This window comes from Mirounga angustirostris, unplaced genomic scaffold, assembly GCF_029215605.1.
Source record: "Mirounga angustirostris isolate CCGP_5_RB_7025 unplaced genomic scaffold, mMirAng1.0.hap1 SCAF_16, whole genome shotgun sequence".
Taxonomy (NCBI): domain Eukaryota; kingdom Metazoa; phylum Chordata; class Mammalia; order Carnivora; family Phocidae; genus Mirounga; species Mirounga angustirostris.
In genome coordinates this window covers 55,156,689-55,180,305 of record NW_026991724.1, presented here as the reverse complement: position 1 = coordinate 55,180,305, position 23,617 = coordinate 55,156,689, and the positions used below count along the sequence as shown (strand labels likewise).

The 23,617-nt window shown below is 41.7% G+C and overlaps 1 protein-coding gene across 1 annotated transcript; it reads right to left on the bottom strand.

The window, feature by feature from the left end:
• Positions 1-6,185: 6,185 nt before the first annotated feature.
• Positions 6,186-23,326, bottom strand: LOC123855955 (zinc finger protein 160-like). The gene is made up of 3 exons (XM_064581814.1): positions 22,854-23,326; positions 19,988-20,114; positions 6,186-7,212 (listed from the first exon to the last, which is right to left on the bottom strand). Exons 1-3 carry the CDS (start codon positions 22,866-22,868, stop codon positions 6,242-6,244), a joined length of 1,113 nt encoding a protein of 370 aa, XP_064437884.1. The 5' UTR covers positions 22,869-23,326; the 3' UTR covers positions 6,186-6,241.
• Between the last annotated feature and the right edge of the window lie 291 nt (positions 23,327-23,617).

Here is a 23,617-nt window from a genome sequence, read left to right as displayed (position 1 = left end):
CCTGGGATCATGACCTGAGCCGAAGGCAAACGCTTAACGACTGAGCCACCCAGGCGCCCCAAGTGTAACGTTTCTTTACAAAGGCAGTGTGTAGTGAGTCACCGCTTGCCCCACTTCTCCCCTCCCCCACCCAGTCCCAGCCCAGGCAAAGGGAAGAGGGTGACCCACAACTGTCTGAGTCAAGTCACTGCCCCCTGACTGAAGAGGGTTTGCAAATGGAAATTATTTTCTGATGCAAATAAATATAAAACCCATAAGCCTTACAGACAGAGGAGTTTTGAAATTGTCATCCTCATCCATATAATTTAAACAAACTTTAAAGCCACAAATCAGTATTCCACAACTTAAATCTATATCCAGTCAAATCAGAATCATCTGGATTGAGGTCCACCCTCTTTTTTGGCTACAGTGTGTTTTCCTCTCTCATTCTATCTACCTCTGCGTTGATCGTTTTTTTCTTTTCTGTATTCCCCATGGGTTTCTGCTCATTGTTCCCCCCTCCTGTCCTGCTGTCTGTCCTGCTCTGGATCCCTTCTCTCACACCTGTCCTGCCCCACTCTGCAACTTGTTTCTCTTCTAGTTCCTATTTCTCGCCAATCTTTCTGATTATCCCCAGTCTCCATGATTTCTCCCCTTTCTTCTCCCATCTGGGCTCCTTTCCTGCTCTTCCTTACATTCCTCTCTTCTTTCCCTGATATTCCCTTGGTCCCCACTCTCTGGCACCCCCAGGTAGCTATACTCCCATTCTGGTCTGTTTCTTCCTCTGCTTTTCTTGTCACCTGTTTCCTCTGTCTCAGCTGCCCGTTGCTCAGACGGCCAAGGCTTTAACTCTTTTGTCCTCTCCCCCAGCCCTCCATCTGAATTCCCTCGCCAGTGTCGCCTCCGGCCCTGCCCCTGAACAGGGCCCTTCTACGTTGCTCTCCTTCACGTCCCTGGAGATCCCGCTTTCCTCTAACTGCTCTCTTTTTTCCACCTGCTTTCTCAGCTTATTCTCCTACTGTCGCTTTGCAGGTCCCTCACCCATCCTCTACGTTTTCTTTCAGTCGCAGTCTTTCTACCAATCTCCCTCGACCACACATGAAGTAGGCGTGGGATGGAACAAGGCGCTCGCCTCCCACAAGAGCGCACTACCCGGGCGGGAGGAATTGGGGACAGGACAGCGAGCGTCACTAGGCAGGCCCAGGTCACCCACCGCACTGCGGGGTCGGGGGAAGAGGGGACCAGGGACAGAGGGGACCAGGGACAGAGGGGACCAGGGACAGGAGCCTGGGAGCTGCTCAGAGGGGCGCGATTCTAGAAGCGGGCTGAGCTCTCCAGAATCCCAGGACCTCTCTCCCCCCCGAGGGGGCTGCAGGGGCTGCCGGCCGGGCCGAGACCGCGACGCTGGGGGGCTGGGGGCGCCAAGGGCATAAATCCACCTCGCGACGGGGGCTCTACGGGGCCGGGGCGGGCGCCGGGGTCCGAAGTCGGCTCCAAGCAGGACGCGGACGCGGAAGCCGGCGTCTGCGTGGACCCAACACGGAAGCGCCGAGGGCGGGGACCAGCCTGGCCGCGAGTTTCAACCCGAAGGGACGCGCGCCCGGCCTCCCACCGCGACGTCGGCATGTACTCGGCTGCAGGAGCGGGTGCGGGGATTTTACGGCCCGTAGCGACCCCCACACCCCGTCTATGGAGGACAGGGGACTGCGAAGACCAGAAACTCACGCTGCGCAGTGAGACCTTTGCTCCGCGCTTTCCGTTTCCGGGGCTACAGGAACTTGCTCGCGCACAGTGAAGAGGAGGGGCGGGGCGCAGAGGGAGGCGGGGCCTACGCAAGAATCGCGGGGGCGGGGCCTAGGCGGCACGCAACCGTCAAGGGGCGGGGCGCGGACCGGCGAGGCCAACACTGGGCGCGAGGAAGCGGACACGCAGGTGGGCCGTCGCTCGGAGAGGCGAGGCTTGCGCAGGTACCTCGAGAGGACGGGGCGAGGCGGGGGCGGGGCCTCGGGGGCGCGACCGTCAGAAGGCGCGGCCTCGGGGGCGCGACCGTCAGAAGGCGCGGCCTCGGGGGCGCGACCGTCAGAAGGCGCGGCCTCGGGGGCGCGACCGTCAGAAGGCGCGGCCTCGGGGGCGCGACCGTCAGAAGGCGCGGCCTCGGGGGCGCGACCGTCAGAAGGCGCGGCCTCGGGGGCGCGACCGTCAGAAGGCGCGGCCTCGGGGGCGCGACCGTCAGAAGGCGCGGCCTCGGGGGCGCGACCGTCAGAAGGCGCGGCCGGGGCGCGGAGTTGGGAGGCTGGCGCACGTTCCGCGAGACAGCGGGTGGCGCTCCAGCCGTTCCCAAGGTGTCACTTCCGGAGGTAAAAAGGATTCTTTCCTGTCTTCAGGAGCAGCCTTGCTTCCTGCTTATTTCACTATCTCTAACAGTTTTAAGGTAAAATCTCGTGAAGCTGAAGTAATTCGGGGGTCAGGGAACTGGGATCTCGGTGGTTGTGGGGACGTGGTGGGTCCAGGAACATTTTCCGACAGTTAGAATCAATTTAAGAGTTTAATTACACATGGGGCGCCTGGGTGGCTCAGTCGTTAAGCGTCTGCCTTCGGCTCAGGTCATGATCCCAGGGTCCTGGGATCGAGCCCCACATCGGGCTCCCTGCTCGGCGGGAAGCCTGCTTCTCCCTCTCCCACTCCCCCTGCTTGTGTTCCCTCTCTCGCTGTATCTCTCTCTGTCAAATCAATAAAATCTTTAAAAAAAAGGTTTAATTACACAGCTGGAGCTGTCTGTGTAGGGATTACAAATTAGAATGTGAAACACGAAGCTCCCCCTGGAGAGAAAGGGCAATGCTATACTGACACCCAACAAAATAGTGTTTCTTTTTCTAGTCCCCATTCACCCTGGAAGCTAAACTCCACGCTGAGCTCAGTTCTGAAGACTTTCATAGGGAGGAGACCTGGGCTATGAGGCGTGGAGGGCTAAGGCGTATGATAATTTGGGTTACCAACCACTGCTTTAAAAACAACAGGAAATTAAAAAAAAAAAAGTTTGTTTCTTTTTGTGTGTGAGTGAGAGAAATTGCGAGTGGGGGGTTGAGGCAAAGGGAGAGAGAATCTCAAGCAGGCTCATGCCCTGCGCAGAGCCCGAGGTGGGTCTAGATGTCAGGACCCAAGATCACGATCTGAGCGGAAATCAAGAGTCAGATGCTCAACCGACTGAGCCTTCCAGGCGCCCCAACAACAGTAACTTTTAAAAAATTTTGTTATAAATTGCCTAATATAATTTCTAATGTTTGTTATAATTATTCTGCTACACACTTGAGATGAATTACCTTCAAATACCTGAGATTAACTTGTCTACATCATAATACACTTAAATCAGTATCTAAATATAATTTTAAAATCACTATACATCAATTCTGAAATTATTTTTTGTTTACAAATTGTAATATATTTTAGCTTTTCTTCCTGAATACTTACAAAGCCTGTAAAACATGTAGTCTTTGAAAGACATTGGGACTTCTTTTCACTTAAAGAATAATCAATTTTGCAATATTTCTAAGGGCATTCAGTAGGGAAGTGTATGCTCTTTAATATGAACCCTAAGGAAAGTAAAATTAGATTATCAAATATCCAATAAATTTATATCTACCCTGAATTATTTTTCTGGCAGTATCTGTTAGTTAACATCTACTACAAATATGTTTTCTCTCATCCCTACATATTGAAGATTTCATCCATAGAGAACTGGCAGTCAATCAAAATATAATGTTTAGATAGGGAAATTAGCATATAAAATATTTTCAGGTAAAATTGAGCAGAATGTCCTGACATAGCACACATATGAATAGAAGAAGATATATCATCCCATTTTTAAAAGATGCAGTGACTATGCCCCCTCCCCTCCCCTTTAGAGGGGATGAGGCAGGAGCCATGTGACCTCGCTTCAGGCCACTGTCATATGATCCCAGAGGCAACCCCATTAGTTTGAGGACCTAGCTGGAGAGGGATTTTGCTTGCCAAAACTGGTCTGCAAAGTCTGAAAGAGGTGACTGCTCCTTCAAATGCACTGATTTATAAAGAAATCAATCAGGGGGGCCTGGCTGGCTCAATCTGTAAAGCATACAACTCTTGATCTCGGGGGTCATGAGTTTGAGCCCCAGGTTGGGTGTAGAGATAACTAAAAAAAATAAACTTAAAAAAAAAATCAGTTAATTAAATCAAACTCATAGAAACACTAGAAAAGTGGTTCCCAGGGCTGGGAGTGTGGGGAAACATGGAGAGGTTGGTTAAAGGGTACAAGCTTTCAGTTCCAAGACCAACAAGGACTAAGGAGCTAATGTAGAATATGGCAACTACATTCTATTGTATAATTGAAATCTATGAGAGAACTTAAATGTTCTCACACACAAAAGATAAATATGTGAAGTGATAGCTGTGACAACATGGGGAAAATCCTTTTACAATGTATATCAGATCATCACAATGTACACTTTAAGTATCATACAATTTTATTTGACAACTATACTTCAATAAAGGTGGGGGGAAAAGTAGCAAAAGTTATACCAGCACTTAAATGTGAATCATATACATGCATAAACTATACTGCTTCTTTTGATTAACTCTCCTGGTAACTGTTCTCTCTTCAACTGTCAAAAATAAGACTAATTTTCATTAATCTTTGAAACAAACCGCTATTACCATCCAAAGAACATAGCCACTGTCTCCTGTATTATTTCTATTATTACTAATCAGTAACCTATTCCTATCCTTCCATATAAATCCCAATCTCTTAATGTCTTGGCCTGCTTTATTTCATGGTCATTTGGAAGAACATTCCTTTCCTATAAACCACAGTGAGCCTGTCTAGAGAAGGGCACCCCTGAGTACAATAAGCACGATGACTTATAGCATCATTTTTCTACAGTATTCTCCCACATCCTCCCTAATTCAAATAATACTGAGTTTTAAAAGGAAAAATCCTTGTTCTAACAGGGAACATAAATATGAATGAACCTCAGCTAATGAAGTAGTATCTTCCATCTTCGTGATTCCTTCCCAGAGACCATGATGAAAGACCAGAAAGGGAAGCCTATCAAGAGATTCCAAATGTCAGGTTGAGACTCATAGATAATGAAGCAGCCTTCTAAAGAAATCTCAAATGATTGAATAAAATGCCGTGTAAAATTAAGAGAACTGGGCATTTGCACATATTTGTTCTTTTGATGCATATCATGTTGTGAATTTTAACATTTTGACTTGTATTTATTCTGCAGTATGTGATGTCTCAGATTAATCTTAAGAGAATAGAGACTTCAGTTATTCTTTGTATAAATATTTTGATGTGGAGTCTGTTGTGAAAATAAAATTAACATGTTCATTTTATTTGTAAGGTTTCTTTCTAGTATGAATTCTTTGGTCAATCCTCAGGACCCAAAACCTTTCCAGTTCAGTACAGTTGTATGGTTCCTCTCTGGTATGATTCTCTGATACCAAAGGTATGCGTGTTTGAAACAAAGCCTTACTACAAACTACCTTTGCAAGACCGCTCTACAATATAAATCCTAATGTTTTAGTTTTGATCTTTGGGTGAAGACTCGGCGTGCACGTTACATTTACGTGATTTCGTCAAAAATGCATATTCTAATGTCTAGGGACTTGTGAGGACCAGGTATAGCCTCTGATACATTTTTATAATTTCTGTTTAGTATGGACTCTCTGGTGTCAATTCATGCTTGCCCTCATGTTGAAGGTTTTCTACAGTTATTAACATTTATAAGGTTACTTGGTAGGCTGAATTCTCTGATGACTTGCAGGGCATGGATTCTGACTGAAGACACTGGTACGTTCATTACATTTATGTTTCTCTCCAGTATGAATCACCTGATGTCTAGTGAGCTGTGATTTCCCAATAAAGGCTTTGCCACATTCATTGCATTTGTAAGGTTTCTCTCCAGTATGAGTCATCTGATGTCTACTGAGATGTGATCCCCGAGTAAAGGCTTTGCCACATTCATTACATTTATAAGGTTTCTCTCCAGTATGAATTATCTGATGTCTAGTGAGCGCTGAGAACCAAGTAAAGGTTTTGCCACACTTACTACATTTATAACGTTTCTCTCCAGTGTCTATTACCTGATGGTTAGTGAGTTCTGAGCAGCAAGAAAAGGCTTTGCCACAGTCATTACATGTGTAAATTTTATTAACAGTATGCATTCTCTGATGACTTGCGAGGCTTGAATGTTGACTGAAGGCTTTGCCACACTCATTACATTTATAAGGTTTCTCTCCAGTATGCATTTACCTGATGGTTAGCGAGTTGTGAGCAATAAGAATAGGCTTTGCCGCAGTCATTACACTTGTAAAGTTTAACATTATGAAATCTCTCATGACGTACAAGGCTTAACTGTTGACTAAAGACTTTATTACACTTACTACATTTGTAAAGTTTCCCTTCAGTATGAATTCTGCGATCATGTGCAGGGTATGAACTGTGACCGAAGACCTTACCACATTCATTACATACAGTATGTACTGTATGGTGGTTATTAAGGCTTGAATGCACTGTAAAGGTTTTGCCACACTCATTACATTGATAAGGTTTCCCACCAGAATGAACTCCCTGATGACTTGCCAGATGCGAATTTTCACTGAAGACCTTACCACAGTCATTCCATTTGTAAGGTCTCTCTCCAGTACGAATCATATGATGTCTACTGAGGTGTGAGACTTGATAATAGGCTTTGCCACACTCATTACATTTGTAAAGTTTTTCCTTTTTTGCTTCCTGGTCTTGTGTCAGTCTTGAAGGATACATAAAATCACTCCCATCTTTATTAGAAATATTGGTTTGGACACTAGAAGGAATTCTTTGAAGTGGTAAAACTGAGGAACCATTGTTGACAGACTTCTCAACTTGATTACATTTGTAAGTTCTCCCTTTGGTTTGACATATGTGCAGTTCATCCTGTAACCTTAATCCAAGCCTACTTCCTATATCCCTTCTCCCAGGTTGATCTCTTCTACCACTGAGATTATTTTTATAACTCACAGGAAATCCTTTGTAATTTCTTTCATCTCTCCAATGACACTCAAAGTCATGCATGTTTTCCTGGATTACCCTGATGCAAAAATCTTTAATGTCATGGCCAGCATGCCTTTCCCACATCACTGTTTGGAAGACTTCTCCTATATTATTGTTCTCTTGTGGTGGTGATTTCTTGATGACAAGCGTAGGAGAGATAGCTATAAGATATAAAGAACCATCAGTTTCCTATTATAGCTGCTAAATATAAATATTTCATATTAAAAAACAGTATTTCACCAAGAGTAATACTTATATTGAACAGACTTAAGCAACTTCTCAACCATGATCTTCAACTTCTAGAAACACAAACGAAATAGGATTTTTTAATAAAGAAAGGGTGATTACATAGAAGTCAAGTTAATCTGGGGGAAGCCTAGTTTCAAAAAAATCTATGACCAAAACACTTTGTGGAAACTTAGGTTAGCCCTAAAAAAGGGATGGTTCCATTAAAACTCCACAGCACCGACAGCTGTCAGTAAACACATAGCTGCCTATTATTGGAAGAGGAAAAATACTGTATGTATATACTATATATGTGAATTAATGAGTGCTAAAGCAGGGGCTTAGCCAGTTAAGCATCTGACTCCTGGTTTTGGTAAAGGTCATGGTCTCATGGGGTGTGGGATTGAGCCCCACATCAGGCTCTGTGCTCAGTGGGGAGTCTGCTTGAAGATTCTCTCCCTCTGCCCCCCCCACTCGCTCTCTCTCATGCTGTCTCTCTAAAATAAATAAATCTTAAAAAAAAAATGCTAAAGCACATATGGTATATTGTAAAACCAAATGATCTCTACCATTATCTGATGAATAAATAAGTTTCAACACAAAATTTCAAATCAAGAATAGCAATAGGAAAATAAGGAAGTATTAATAAAAATTATAGAAATAAATTTTTTTTTTTTTAAGATTTCATTTATTTATTTGAGCGGGAGAAAATGAGAGATATCATGAGAGGGAAGAGGGTCAGAGGGAGAAGCAGGCTTCCTGCCGAGCAGGGAGCCCAATGTGGGACTCGATCCCAGGACTCCAGGATCATGACCTGAACCGAAGGCAGTCGCTTAACCAACTGAGCCACCCAGGCACCCGAAATAAATTTTTTTCTCAATACTGTTATAAACAACACCCATGCAGAACAGGCATTTTGCAACATTAAATCATTTAGTGGTTCATGTCATGACAACTAAACCAGCCCTACAAGAAATGTTAAGGGAACTCTCTGAGTGGAAAGGAAAGAGTAAAAAAAGTAGGAAGCACAAAAGCAGTAAAAATAAGTAGATCTGTAAAACTCAGTCAAGGGAGTTGCAAAATAAAAGGATGTAAAGTGTGACACCATATACCTAAAATGTGGGGAGGAGGAAACAATGAGTTCAAATGAAAGTGACCATCAACTTAATATAGACCACTATATGAAGAAGATGTTATATACAAACCTAGTAGTAACCACAAATCAAAAACCAGTAACAGATTTGCAAAAAAAAATAAAGAGAAAGGAATCTAAGTACATCACTAAAGAAAGCCAACTTACGGTGAGAGAAGAGAGTAAGAGAAGAAGGGATCAGAGAAGAACTATAAAAACTTCAAAACTACAAAAACAACCACAAAACAAGTAAGAAGAAAATAAATACATACCTATCGATAATTACTTTGAATGTTAATGGACTAAACACTCCAATCAAAAGACACAGGGTGAAGAAATGGATTAAAAAGAAAAATCTATATGCTGCCTAAAAGAGACTCATTTCAGACCTACAAACACATGCAGCTGGAAGTGAGGGGATGGAGAAACATTGATCATGCACATGGATGTCAAAAGAAAGCCTGGGTAGCAATACTTTTATCAGACAAAATAGACTGTGAAACAAAGACTATAACAAGAGAAAAATAAGGATACTATATAATCATTAAGGGGACAATCTAACAAGATGATACAACAATTGTGAATCTTTATGCACTCAACATGGGAGCACTCAAATCCTTAAAGCAGTTAATAGCATAAAGGAAGTAATTGATAGTAATACAATAATAGTAGGGGACTTTAACACCCCACTTACATCAATGGATAGACCATCTAAACAAAATCAACAAGGAAACAGTGGCTTTGAATGACACTGGGATTCGAAGGAGGAAGATGGCGGAGGTGTAGGGGACATTAGTTTTGTCTGGTCCCTGGAATTCAGCTAGACAGTTAGCAAATCATTCTGAACATCAGTGAACTCAACCAGAGATCTAAGAAAAGAATTGCTGCAATTCTACAAATAGAAAAGCGACCACTTTTTGCAAGGTAGGAGGTATGGAGAAGTGAATCTGAGGGGATATATCGGAAGATAAGCCATGGGGGGAGGGAGCCTCTGCAAGCTAGCTACCGGAAAGTGATATAGCAGCAGAGTGCAAAATTGGAACTTTTAGAAGTCTGCTCCCATGGGGAATGTCCCTGCCTGAAAGGTGCTTGGGTGGCGAAGCAGGGCAGAATCCTAGGTGAGATGGTGTTGTCTCAGGATCCCTGGGGTCACAGAAAGAACAGGGGTGCCTAAGTGCAGCAGGGTTCCCAGGCATCAGAACAGGAAAGCTACTACCAGTGAGTCCAGGAATGGGCTTTCAGCTGGTATTGCCATACAACCATGAACTGCAGCATGGTCAGGTCACTGCTCTCTGAGCTAGGGTCTAGCAAATGGCAGAACCTCGGGAAGATCCCCCTCCCTCTACCGGGAGGAGTGGCATGGGTGTGCACCCCAGGAGTCTGTAGGGTTTGGAGACTGGAAGTGGGGTTGTGTGCCTGAGATAGAAACGCGTGGTCCCAGGCTGGGTGAGTACAGAGTACAGATGGAGACCAGGGAGACAAGAGTGATTGCTATTCCCTGAGGGTGCACTGAGGATTGTGGGGCATGAGCTTTTGGCTCCAGGGCTAGATACTGGGAGGCCTCCATTTTCATTCTCATCCTCTAGAGCGGCACTGAAAGCCTTCAGGGAACAAAGCCACATAGATTAATCCCGAGCCATTTACATTTAGCCCAGCCCCCTGGCAAGGGCGGTGCAATTCCACCTGGGCAAAGACAACCAAGAATCAGCACAACAGTTCCCTTGGAAGATAAGCAAGAACATCTGGCTAATACCAAGTTTACTGATCACACAGAACTGCAAAACTCCAGTGGTAGAGGAAAGTAGTATACAGAATTCATGGTTTTTTCCTCATGATTCTTTAATCTTTCAATTTTCTTTTTTTTTCTTTTTCCTTTTCAACCAATTGCTTATTTTATCAACTCTATTTTTAAGTTCTTTTTAGTTTGCATTTTTACAGTTACATTCTATCCTTTCATTATATTTAATTTTATTTTTGTATATTTAAGTTTTTCTTTCTTTACAATTTTCGGATGTAAAGTTTCTTCTAACAAACAAACCAAAATAAACACAGGATCTACTGTATTGCTCTGTTCCATTCACCTGGTTATAGTTTTTTTGTTTTGTTTTTTGGGTTTTTTTTTCGGTTTCAGGTCTCTTCTGATTTCTTTAGTGTATATTTCTCTGGGGTCATTGTTGCTATTTTAGTATTTTATGCTCTAATTCATCTATTCTTCTCTGGATAGAATGACAAGACAGAAAAACTCATCTCAAAAAGAACACGAGGCAGTACTGACTGCCAGGGACCTAAAAAGGATGGATATAAGTAAGATGTTGGAACTAGAGTTCAGAATAACAATTATAAAGATACTAGCTGGGCTTGAAAAAAGCATAGAAGACACTACAGAATCCCTTTCTGGAGTAATAAAAGAACTAAAATCTAATCAAGTCAAAATAAAAAAGGCTATTAATGAGATGCAATAAAAAATGGAGGCTCTAACTGCTAAGATGAGGCAGGAGAGAGAATTAATGATATAGAAGACAAAATGATGGAGAATAGAGAAGCTGAGAAAAAGATAAATAACTACTGGATCACAAGGGGAGAATTTGAGAGATAAGTGATACCATAAAGTGACACATTAGAATAATTGAGATCCCAGAAGAAGAGAAGGGGGGAGCAGAAGATATATTTGAGCAAATTATAGCTGAGAACTTCCCTAAACTAGGGAAAGAAATAGGCATTCAAGTCCAGGAGACAGAGAGTACCCCCCTCAAAATCAATAAAAATAGGTCTACACCGGGGCGCCTGGGTGGCTCAGTTGGTTAAGCGACTGCCTTCAGCTTAGGTCATGATCCTGGAGTCCCTGGATCGAGTCCCGCATCGGGCTCCCTGTTCGGCAGGGAGTCTGCTTCTCCCTCTGACCCTCCCAACCCTTCCCCTCTCATGTGCTCTCTCTCTCAGTCTCTCGCTCTCAAATAAATAAATAAAATCTTAAAAAAAAAATAGGTCTACACCTTGACATATAATAGTAAAGCTTGCAAATTTCAGAGACAAAGAGAAAATCCTGAAAGCAGCTCAGGGCAAGAGGTCCATAACCTACAAGGGTAGAAATATTAGACTGGCAGCAAACCTATTCACAGAGACCTAGCATGCCAGAAAGGACTGGCATGATATATTCAGGGTGCTAAATGAGAAAAATATGCAGTCAAGAACACTTTAGAAGGAGAGGTAAAGAGCTTCCAGGACAAACAGAAACTGAAAGAATTTGTGATCACTAAAGCAGCCCTGCAAGAAATATTAAAGAGGATCCTTTAAGCAAAGAGAGAAACCAAAAGTAACATAGACCAGAAAGGAACAGAGACAATATACAGAAACAGTGCCTTTACAGGTAATACATGGCACTAAATTCATAGCTTTCAATAGTTACTCTGAATGTAAATGGGCTAAATGCCCCAATCAAGAGACACAGGGTATCAGATTGGATAAAAAAGCAAGACCCATCCATATTCTGTCTCCATGAGACTCATTTTAGACCCAAACATACCTCCAGATTTAAAGCGAGGGGGTGGAAGATGTTTTATCATGGTAATGGTCCTCAAAAGAACCCTGGGGTAGCAATCCTTATATCAGACAAATTAGATTTTAAACCAAAGACTGTAGTAAGAGATGAGTAAGGACACTATATCATAATTAAAGGGTCTATCCAACAAGAAGATCTAAAAATTGTAAATATTTATGCCCCTAACATGGGAGCAGCTAATTATACAAACCAATTAATAACAAAATTAAACTCACTGATAATAATACAATAATAGTAGGGACTCCCCCACTCACTGAAATGGACAGGTCATCTAAGCAGAAGATCAACAAGGAAACAAGGGCTTTGAATGACACACTGGATGAGATAGACTTCGCAGGTATAGATAGGCAGAGCATTCCATCCTAAAGCAACAGAATACAAATTCTTCTTGAGTGCCCATGGAACATTCTCCAGAATAGATCACATACTGGCTCACAAATCTGGTCTCAACTTGTACTAAAAGACTGGGATCATTCCCTGCATATTTTCAGACCACAATGCTTTGAAACTGGAATTCAATCTCAAAAGGAAATTTGGAAACAACTCAAATGGAGGTTAAAGAGCATCCTACTAAAGAATAAAAAAATAAAAAAAAAATCTTTAAAAAATGATCAACCAGGAAATTAAAGAAGAATTTTCAAAATTCATGGAAACAAATGAAAATGAAAACACAACTGTTCAAAATGTTTGAGATGCTGCAAAGGCGGTCCTAAGAGGGAAGTATAAGCAATACAGGCCTTTCTCAAGAAACAAGAAAGGTCTCAAATACACAACCTAACCTTACATCTAAAGGAGCTAGAGAAAGAATAGCAAATAAAGCCTAAATCCAGCAGGAGAAAATAAAGATTGGAGCAGAAATCAATGAAATAGAAATCAAAAGAACAGAACAGATCAACGAAACTAGGAGCTGGTTCTTTGAAAGAATTAATAAGATCAATAAACCCCTGGTGAGACTTGTCAAAAAAAGAGAAAGAACCCAAAAAAATAAAATCATGAATGAAAGAGGAGAGATCACAACCAACACCAAAGGAACACAAACAATTATAAGAACACATTATGAGCAACTATATGTCAACAAATTAGGCAATGTGGAAGAAATGGATGCAATCCTGGAAATTTATAAACTACCAAAACTAACCAGGAAGAAATAGAAAACCTGAACAGACCCATAACCAGCAAGGAAATTGAAGCAATAATCAAAAATCTCCCAACAAACAGAGAGTCCAGGGACAGATGCCTTCCCAGGGGAATTCTACCAAACATTTAAAGAAGAATTAATACCTATTCTTCTTAAACTGTTAAAAAAAATAGAAAAAGGAAGAAAACTTCCAAACACATTCTATGAGGCCAGCATTACCTTGATCCCAAAACCAAAGACCCCACCAAAAAGGAAAATTACAGACCAATATCCCTGATGAACATGGATGCAAAAATTCTCACCAAAATACTAGCCAACAGGATCCAACAGTACATTAAAAGGAATATTCATCACGACCAAGTGGGATTTATTCCCGGGCTGCAGCACAAATAAATCAATGTGATACACTACATTAATAAAAGAAAGGACAAGAACCATATGCTCCCCTCAATAGAGGAAGAAAAAGCATTCTTTCTTGATTAAAACACATCACAGTGTACGGATACAGGGAACATACCTCAATATCATAAAAGCCATATATGAAAAGCCCACAGTGAATACCATTCTCAATGGGGAAAAACTGAGAGTGCTTCCCCTAAGGTCAGGAATATGACAGGGGTGCCCACTCTCACCACTGCTGTTCAATATAGTACTAGAAGTCCTAACTTCAGCCATCAGACAACAAAAAGAGATAAAAGGGCATTAAAGAGGGCACGTGACAGGATGAGCACTGGGTATTACACTCAATTAATGAATCATTGAACATTATAACAAAAATTAATGATGTACTATAACTTGGCTAATTGAATTTATATAAAAATAAAAATAAAATAAATAAGAAGGCATCCAAATGGGCAAAGAAGTCAAACTCTCACTCTTTGCAGATGACATGATATTCTATGTGGAAGACCCAAAAGACTCCACCACAAAATTGCTAGAACTCATACCAGAATTCAACAAAGTGGCAGGATATAAAATCAATGCACAGAAATCAGTTGTATTTCTATACACTAACAATGTGAAAGAAGAAAGAGAAATTAAGGAGTTGATCCCATTTACAACGGCACCAAAAACCATAAGATACCTAGTAATACCCTAACCAAAGAGCAAAGGATCTGTACTCTCAAAACTATAGAACACTCATGAAAGAAATTGAGGAAGACACAAAGAAATGGAAAAACATTCCATGCTCATGAATTGGAAGAACAAATATTGTTAAAATGTCTAAGCTACCTAGTACAATCTATACATTCAATGCAATCCCTATCAAAATACCATCAACTTTTTTCACATAGCTGGAACAAATAATCCTAAAATTTGTGTGGAATTAGAAAAGACCCAAAATAGTCAAAGGAATGTTGAAAAAGAAAACCAAAGCTGGTGGCATCACAATTCCGGACTTCAAGCTCTATTACAAAGCTGTCATCATCAAGACAGTATGGTACTGGCACAGAAACAGACACATAAATCAGTGGAACAGAACAGAGAACCCAGAAATGGACCCTCAACTCCATGGTCAACTAATCATTGACAAAGCAGGAAAGAAAAGAATATCCAACAGAAAAAAGACAGTCTTTTCAACAAATGGTGTTGGGAAAATTGGACAACCACATGCAAAAGAACGAAACTGGACCATTTTCTTACACCATACACAAAAATAGACGCAAAATGGATGAAAGACCTAAATGTGAGACAGGAATCCATCAAAATCCTAGAGGAGAACACAGGCAGCAACCTCTGTGACCTCAGCCACAGCATCTTCTTCCTAGACACATCTCCAAAGGCAAGGGAAACAAAGGTAAAAATGAACTACTGGGACTTCATCAAGATAAAAAGCTTTTGCACAGCAAAGGAAACAGTCGACAAAACAAAAGACAACCAACAGAATGGGAGAAGATATTTGCAAATGTCTTTTCCGATAAAGGGCTAGTATCCAAGATCCATAAAGAACTTAATCAAACTCCATACCCAAAGAACAAATAATCCAGTCAAGAAATGGGCAGAAGACATGAACAGACATTTCTGCAAAGAAGACATCCAAATGGCCAACAGACACATGAAAAAATGGTCAACATAACTTGGAATCAGGGAAATACAAATCAAAACCACAATGAGATACCACCACACACTTCTCAGAATTGCTAAAATAAAAAACTCAAGAAACAACAAGTGCTGGCAAAGATGTGAAGAAAAAGGAATCTTCATGCACTGTTGGTGGGAATGCAAACTGGTGTAGTCACTGTGGAGAACAGTATGGAGGTTCCTCAAAAAGTTAAAAATAGAACTACTCCACAATCCAGGAATCAAACTACTGGGTATTTACCCTAAGAATACGAGAACACTAAATCGAAGGAATATATGCATCCCTATGCTTATTACAGCATTATTTACAAGAGCCAAACTATGGAAACAGTCCAACTGTCCATTGATAGATAATGGATAAAGAAGATGTGGTATATATACATATATGGATATATATATTATATAGAGAAATATGTTTTATATGTTGTACCATATATAGTCATATACAGTCATATATATTCATATATATATATATGAACTACACTGGTATTAAAACTTTTTTAAAAATTAATTTAAAAAAGTACAGAGGGTACTGGCATAAAAACAGGCATTTAAACCAATGGAACAGAATAGAAATAAACCCCTGCATACATAGTCAACTAATTTTTTTTTTAATTCCAGTAGAGTTAACACACAGTGTTACATTAGTTTCAGGAGTACAATACCACAATTCAACAAGTCCACACAACACCCAATGCTCATCAAGACAAGTGCCCTCCTTAATCCCTATTTCACCCATCTCCCCCCACACACCTCCCCTCCAGCAATCACCAGTTTGTTCTCAATAGTTAGTCCGTTTCTTGCCTTGTCTCTCTTTTTTTCCTTTGCCCATTTGTTTTGGTTCTTAAATTCCACATATGAGTGAAATCATATGGCATTTGCCTTTCTCTGACTGACAGATTTTGCTTAGCATTATACTGTCTAGTTCCATCCATATCATTGCAAATGGCAAGATTTCATTCTTTTTTTTTTTAAGATTTTATTTATTTATTTGACAGAGAGAGACAGCGAGAGAGGGAACACAAGCAGGGAGTGGGAGAGGGGGAAGCAGGCTTCCCCACCAAGCAGAGAGCCCGATGCGGCGCTCGATCCTAGGACCCTGGGATCATGACCTGACCCAAAGGCAGACACTCAACGACTGAGTCACCCAGGTGCCCAAGATTTCATTCTTTTTTATGGCTGACTAAGAATATTCCATTGTATACATATATATATCTCACATTTTCTTTATTCATTCATCTACCAATGGACACTTGGGCTGCTTCCATATCTTGGCTATTGTAAATAATTCTGCTATAAACACAGAAGTGCATGTATCCCTTTGAATTAGTACTTTTGTATTTTTTAGGTAAATACCCAATAGTACAATTACTGGATACTGGGGTCGTTCTATTATTAACTTTTTGAGGACCCTCCATACTGTTCTGCACAGTGGCTGCACCAGTTTGCATTCCCACCAACAGTGCAAGAAGTTTCCTTTTTCTCTGTATCTTTGATAGCACTTGCTGTTTCCACAGTCAACTAGTTTTTGACAACCACACCAAGAATACACAATTGGGAAAGGATAGTCTCTTCAGTAAATGTAGGGAAAACTGGTTATCTATGTGCACAAGAATGAAGCCAGACCCTTACCTTACAACATATACAAAAATCAACTCAAAATGGATTAAAGATTAAATGTAAGGTGTGAAACTGTAAAACTCCTAGAAGAAAATACAGGGGAAAATTTCCTTAACATTGGTTTTGGCAATGATTTTTTAGAATTGGAAACAAAAGTGCAGACCAAAACAACAACAACAACAACAAAAAATACATAAGACTACATCACACTAAAAAGTTTCCAAAAAGCAAAGAAACAATAAAATTAAAAGGCAACCTATGAAATGGGAGAAAATATCTGCAAAAGTTCAAGATGATAAGGTGTTGGGACGCCTGGGTGGCTCAGTCGGTTAAGCAACTGCCTTCGGCTCAGGTCATGATCCCGGGGTCCTGGGATCGAGTCCCACATCGGGCTCCCCCTGCTCTGCAGGGAGCCTGCTTCTCCCTCTGCCTCTGCCTGCCACTCCCCCTGCTTGTGTTCTCTCTGTCAAATAAATAAATATTTAAAAAAAATGATAAGGTGTTAATATCCAAAATATATAAGAACTTATAAAACTCAATAGCAAAACAAACCAAAAAGAATACAAAATACAACTATTAAAAAATGGACAGAGGACATGAATAGACATTTTTCCAAAGACATACAGATGGCCAACAGCCACAAGAAAAGATACTCAACATTGCCAATCATCAAGGAAATGCAAATCAGAACCAACATGGTATATCATCTTCTGTTAAGGCTATTATCAAAAAGTCAAAAGGTGACAAGTAGGGGCGCCTGGGTGGCTCAGTTGGTTAAGCGACTGCCTTCGGCTCAGGTCATGATCCTGGAGTCCCTGGATCGAGTCCCGCATCGGGCTCCCTCCTTGGCAGGGAGCCTGCTTCTCCCTCTGATCCTCCCCCCTCTCATGTGCTCTCTGTCTCATTCTCTCTGTCTCAAATAAATAAATAAAATCTTAAAAAAAAAAAAAAAGGTGACAAGTATTGGAGAGGATATAGAGAAATGAATCCTGTGCCCTATTGGTAGGAATGTAAATTAATGCAGCCACTGTGGAAAACAGTATGGGGGGTTCCTCAAAATATTAAAAATAGAAATACCATATGATCTTATAATCCTACCGGATATTTACCCAATGAAAACAAAAACATTAACTTGAAAACATAAATGTACTCTATGTTTACGACATGCAGAAGAATGAAACTGGACCACTTTCTTATACCACACACAAAAATAAATTCAAAATGGATGAAAGACCCAAATGTGAGACAGGAAACCATCAAAATCCTAGAGGAGAACACAGGCAGCAACCTCTTTGACCTTGGCCAGTAGCAACTTCTTTCCAGACACGTCTCTGGAGGCAAGGTTGTTTTCCACCTCACACCCGTCGGAATGGCTAAAATTAACAATGCAAGAAACAACAGGTATTGGGCAAGGATGTGGAGAAAGGGGAAACCTCGTGCATCGTTGGTGGGAATGCATACTGGTGCAGCCACTCTGGAGAATAGTTTGGAGGGTCCTCAAAAAGTTAAAAATAGAACTACCCTCGGATCCAGGAATTACACTACTAGGTATTTAGTAGATACAAAAGATGCAGAAGATACAAAAATGCAGACTTGAAGGGATACAAGCACCCCAATGTTTATAGCAGCATTCTTTACAATAGCCAAGACATGGAAGCAGCCCGAGTGTCCATGGATAGATGAATGGATAAAGAAGATATAGTATACATATACAATGGAATATTATTAGTCAGCCATAAAAAAAGAATGAAACTTCACTATCTGTGCAACATGAATGACACAGGGTATTATGCTAAATGAACTAAGAGAGAAAAAGACAAATACCATGATTCCACTTCTATCTACAATCTAAAAAACAAAATAAATGCACGAATGAATGAACGAACAGAAACAGACTCGTAAATACAGAGAATAAATTGTGGTTGCCAGAGGGGAGGAGATGGGCAATGAGCAAAACAGGTGAAGGGGACTAAGAGGTATCAACTTCCAGTTAGGAAATAAATAAATCACACGTATGAAAAGTATAACACAGGGAATATAATCAGTAATACTATAACAATGCTGCATTGTGACGCAGGGTAACTACATTTATCATGGTATTTTGTACTGTACATAATTGTAGAATCATCATGTTATATGCCTAAAACCAATATAATAATGCATATCATCCATACTTCAAGAAAAAAAAAACGCAATCTACCATAGAATCTTTAACTGGAAAATAGTATTGTATTCAACAAATAATTCATTAAGAAAAAAAAGCTTTGCCTTCATCTCTGTTGGAGCTGCAGCACCACTGGGGTGTGAAAGGGTAAATTTCACATGTCTGAAGAAGTTCGATATGGAGAGAAAAAAATTTCCTCCGAGAGCTCACAAGAAAGAAGCTGTTGTTTTCCCACAGAACTCTCCCACTGCGGAGAGTTTCTCGAACACCATTAATGGTGAGGCTCCCTCGCTGCCCTTCTGAGCTCTTGCCTGTGTTCCCACCTGTCAACATTCCCACCCATATGGTTTTTTTCACTTTGCCCTCCACAGTCCAGGGCTCTTTCCCTTGCTCCAAAGAAGAGATAATATTCAAATCAAAAGTGAGATTCCTGCTTATCACATAATGGAAATGTGATGCACTGAGGCTTTTCCAAAATCCAAGCCTTTTATTCAGCTGAGGAGCGAGGACGTTACAGGTGGATCTAGAAAAAGTATTTCACAAATTCCTCCACTGCTTGCCTCCTCCTGGATGCACAGAAGACAGTATAATTGTACACAAACCTCACTCTCTTCTACGAACCACAAGGCTGGAAAACAGGGAATTGGATATGTAAATGTTTATAAGGTTTATGCATACTTAAGTTCTGTAACACTCCTGATAGATCATGAAATGGGCAAATGATCTGAAGAAAGAGGAAGTGTAAAGTCCAGATGCTGCATTTCTTTTTAAAAGTGGGCTCGTGGAGCCCAACATGGAACTTGAACTCATGACCCTGAGATCAAGATTTGAGCTGAGATCAAGAGTCAGATGCTTAACCAACTGAGCCACCCAGGTGCCCCAAGAAGTTTATCACTTCTGCATCAACAGGGCTTCGATCTCAGTCAAGCAGGGCAGGGGCTCCCAGGAGGCAAACAAGGAAAAATACAAAGATACCCAAGGGCAGACCCCCACTGCTGGAGGGACATTTTCCTCACCCAGGGAGACCAGGTTCCTGTAGTTCTCCACCATCACGTCCCTGTACAAGGCCCTCTGGGCGGGGTCCAGGCACTCCCACTCCTCCTGAGAGAATTCTATGGCCACATCCCTGAATGTCAAGCGTCCCTGAAATGAAAACACATTTCACCAAGGAGCTATGGAGAGAGTTCTTATCTTCACATAAAAAAAAACAGAGATGGGAAGGATGGATTTTGTTTGAAGTAGTGTTCCTACAGATCCATATAAGATTTTTTTTATAGTTATGTTATGTTAACCACCATATATTACATCATTAGTTTTTGATGTAGTATTCCATGATTCATTGTCCATATAAGATATTTTTGAGCAAGTTATGTGTCCCTAATTTTGTCTTATTGTACTCTTCCCAGAAGAGGTTAGGATGGTCTCTAAATTGTGGAGTTCTCATTTTTGTAGATAATACAAGAAATACACACAAGTTCAACACAGTGTTAGCCATCTAGAAATGTGAGATATTATGTTCTACACACTCAGTGATATTCCACATCTAGATGACCTACAGCAGGAGTGGTATCTTCAGAGATGACAACTGCCCATGGTGGACTGAGGGTGCAGCAGCTCTTTCTGCCCATGGGTCCTGTCCCCATGCTTTAATAAAACCACCATTTTGCACCGAAAAAGAAAGAAAGAAAAAAAGGGGGATAAAGAGAAAGAAAAGAAAGGGTGAAATCTAAAACTTGTAATAATGAGAGTGACAGCGATGATTACCGGTTTTTAAACGTGTCCCACGTACTAGGCATTACTCTAAATGCTTTATACATGCAAGCTGATCTAACAAAGGACAAGCCCACTGAAGAAAGATCGGTCCTCAAATCACTGAAATTACATATTTCACCTGTATCACAGCTACTCTAAGAAACTTGCCTCAAGTCAAACAGCTAAGAAATGGCAGTCAGGGGGCGCCTGGGTGGCTCAGACGGTTAAGCTTCTGCTTCAGCTCGGGTCATGATCCCAGCGTCCTGGGATCGAGCCCCGCATTGGGCTCCCTGCTCAGCTGGAAGCCTGCTTCTCCCTCTCCTGCTCCCCCTCCTTGTGTTCCTTCTCTCTCTGTCAAATAAATTAAAAAAAAAAAAATCTTTAAAAAAATAAAAAAGAAAGAAAAGAAATGGCAGTCAGCTTCTGATCCCAGACGTCTGGACTTCAGAATTGAACTTAAGAATTAAACACTTAAATAACAGATACAGCATCTAAAGCGCATTCATAGAGGGTTCTCAACTGAGAAACCTTGAAACAAGTTCAAGGGTAATAACAAGGAACTGCATGACAGGTCACTGTAAATACACACACGCAAGAACACAACAAGTTATTATTCTTACTACTATTTTAATGATTGGCGAAAGAGTGTAAAAAAAATTTAAAGCCATGGAAATTATTTCAAATGTAATTCCAACTGTTAAAAAAAATATAAAACTTATTCATGAAAGGATGAGGTGTCTTTTATAAAAACCATGAGCCTACACATCCATGCATGCATTCATGCACACACAAAAATACACACTTAACTGAAATAAGAGTTGTCTCTCGACTATTTTTTGGGTGAATTTTTTCATCATTTTTGCTCACGTGTATTCAGTCTATTTGGGTCGATGAAAATATATACATTGTACTTCATTTAGTTTGTCAACATTATTCTATATATTAGGCCTTAAAACAAGTGATAAAACATGAAAAGATACATATAGACATTTTATTTTTTTTTAAGATTTTATTTATTCATTTTAAGAGAGCACAAGCAGCAGGGAGAGTCAGAGGAAGAAGCAGACTCCCCACTAAGCAGGGAGCCTGATGTGGGGCTTGACCCCAGGACCTGGAGATCATGACCTGAGCTGAAAGCAGATACTTAACAATCTGAGCCACCCAGGCGCCCCATATATAAACACTTTAACTCCAATCTCTATTAAATACCTCTGGTCAAAAGTATAAATATAATTTTACTATCTTAAATGTAGACATTTAGGGATTAAAAAAGAACAAAATCGAGTTTATTGGTTCATTCCACTAATAAACTAATAATCTGTAAGAATTCAAGGGTAGAAAATTTATTACTGGCATGCATTAATTTAACAGAATAAGATAAAAAATTTGGATTGCAGCAGTAGACACTTGAGAAATAAGTAGAAAATTAACAATCATGCAGAAAAGTTGAGGGAAAAAAAAAAAGCCATGTTTTTAAGCAAGAATATTTCATCAAATATCATGACCAAGAGTACACACTGGATGTATTTCCTCCAAATTAAGGCAGAGAAAAGGGGCCGGCCAGGCCTCCCTCAATTCACCACTGCACAGGATGCCTGAGGAGGGACCAGTACAAGACGGAAGAGGGAAAGAAAAAAAAGGAGGGGAGGGGAGAGAGTCAAAGACCTGGGTGTGTTAAATTCATGGATGACGTGATTGCCACTCAGCACAAGGTGGTCGCTGAAGCATGAGAATTAAAGCAAGATACTAAAAATGATATTCCTTCTTTAGTGGCACAGATTTCCTCTCATTGGTCTCCTTTTGAAGAATTTACCAAGGATTTGTGCCCATCCACAAACCCTGCTGCCAAACCAGACACCACGGGGCCCACACTTGTCTCCAATCCACGCCTGGTGTGAAGCCCATCATGGTGCGCCTGGGGCGGGGGGTTGGGGGGGGCTCCTGAAAGGCTCAACACCACTGGGTCACCATGAGGAATCTAAGTGGAAGGAGAGGGACTGAGGGAAGGCCTGGGGGCGTGTGGACAGACACGGCTCAGGCGGGACACTTTAGACTCAGAGAAGATTAGCGAGTCCAGCAAGGGCACAGCAGGATTGAGAGACAGAAAATCAACCAAGAATATGACTTTACCTGACAAACAGCCATTCCTGACTCCCTCCTTTCCTCTTCCTCCTCCTCTAAGCTGCTTCTTCCTCAGACAAGATCAGTCTTGAGAATTCAATCCTAAGGATCAAGAATCTGCAGTTTAATGCTTAGAATCCATCTACGTCCTTCTTGCAGCACAACGTCCCACAGGGAGACCTCTCCGTGTGGCAACGACAGTCCTCTGCTGCCCACTGCCACAGCAGGGGGGCTCAGGGACAGTGACCTGCTCCAGACACCAACAAGTGAGCGTCCGCACCCCTTTCTTCACAACTGGCTCCCACCCTGGTGAAGCCCCCCCCGCCAACTGCAGCAGTGGGGACCTGGGCTGGACCCGACGTTCCCCTCCAGGTCACAGACCCGCCCTGATCACACCCACGCAGAGCAGGGCCCCCTCCCCTCTCCCTCAGAAACAGAGGACCAGAGCCTTGGTGCTCAATGCTGGATACACATCAGAAGCACCTGGGACACTTCAACTGGTACTGAGGCTGGGCCCTATCCCCCCTTGACCACTGGAAGGGGACTCTCTGGGAGGGCCACCAGAGCGGTATCTGCAATCCAGTGTGAGGCTGGCTGCAGCGCACTCACAGGAGGCCAGCCCAGCACACCGCCCACCTTCTGGCTCTGCTCGCCCCTGGGGCCCTGTTGTCACCAGGACCCAGGCCTGGAAGGGGAAGGGGCAGAAGGGAACATGCAGGGCAGGCGGCAGAGGTCGGGGGGGAAGGGTGGGCAAAAGACTCCCCCGAGAAGGC

Bases quoted from the DNA above. Each gene is read 5' to 3' on its own strand.
- LOC123855955 (XM_064581814.1), bottom strand. The intron at 7,213-19,987 runs GTGAGGAAAATG...TATATCTTATAG, and splicing joins CAGGAACCTGGTCTCCCTGG to CTATCTCTCCTACGCTTGTC.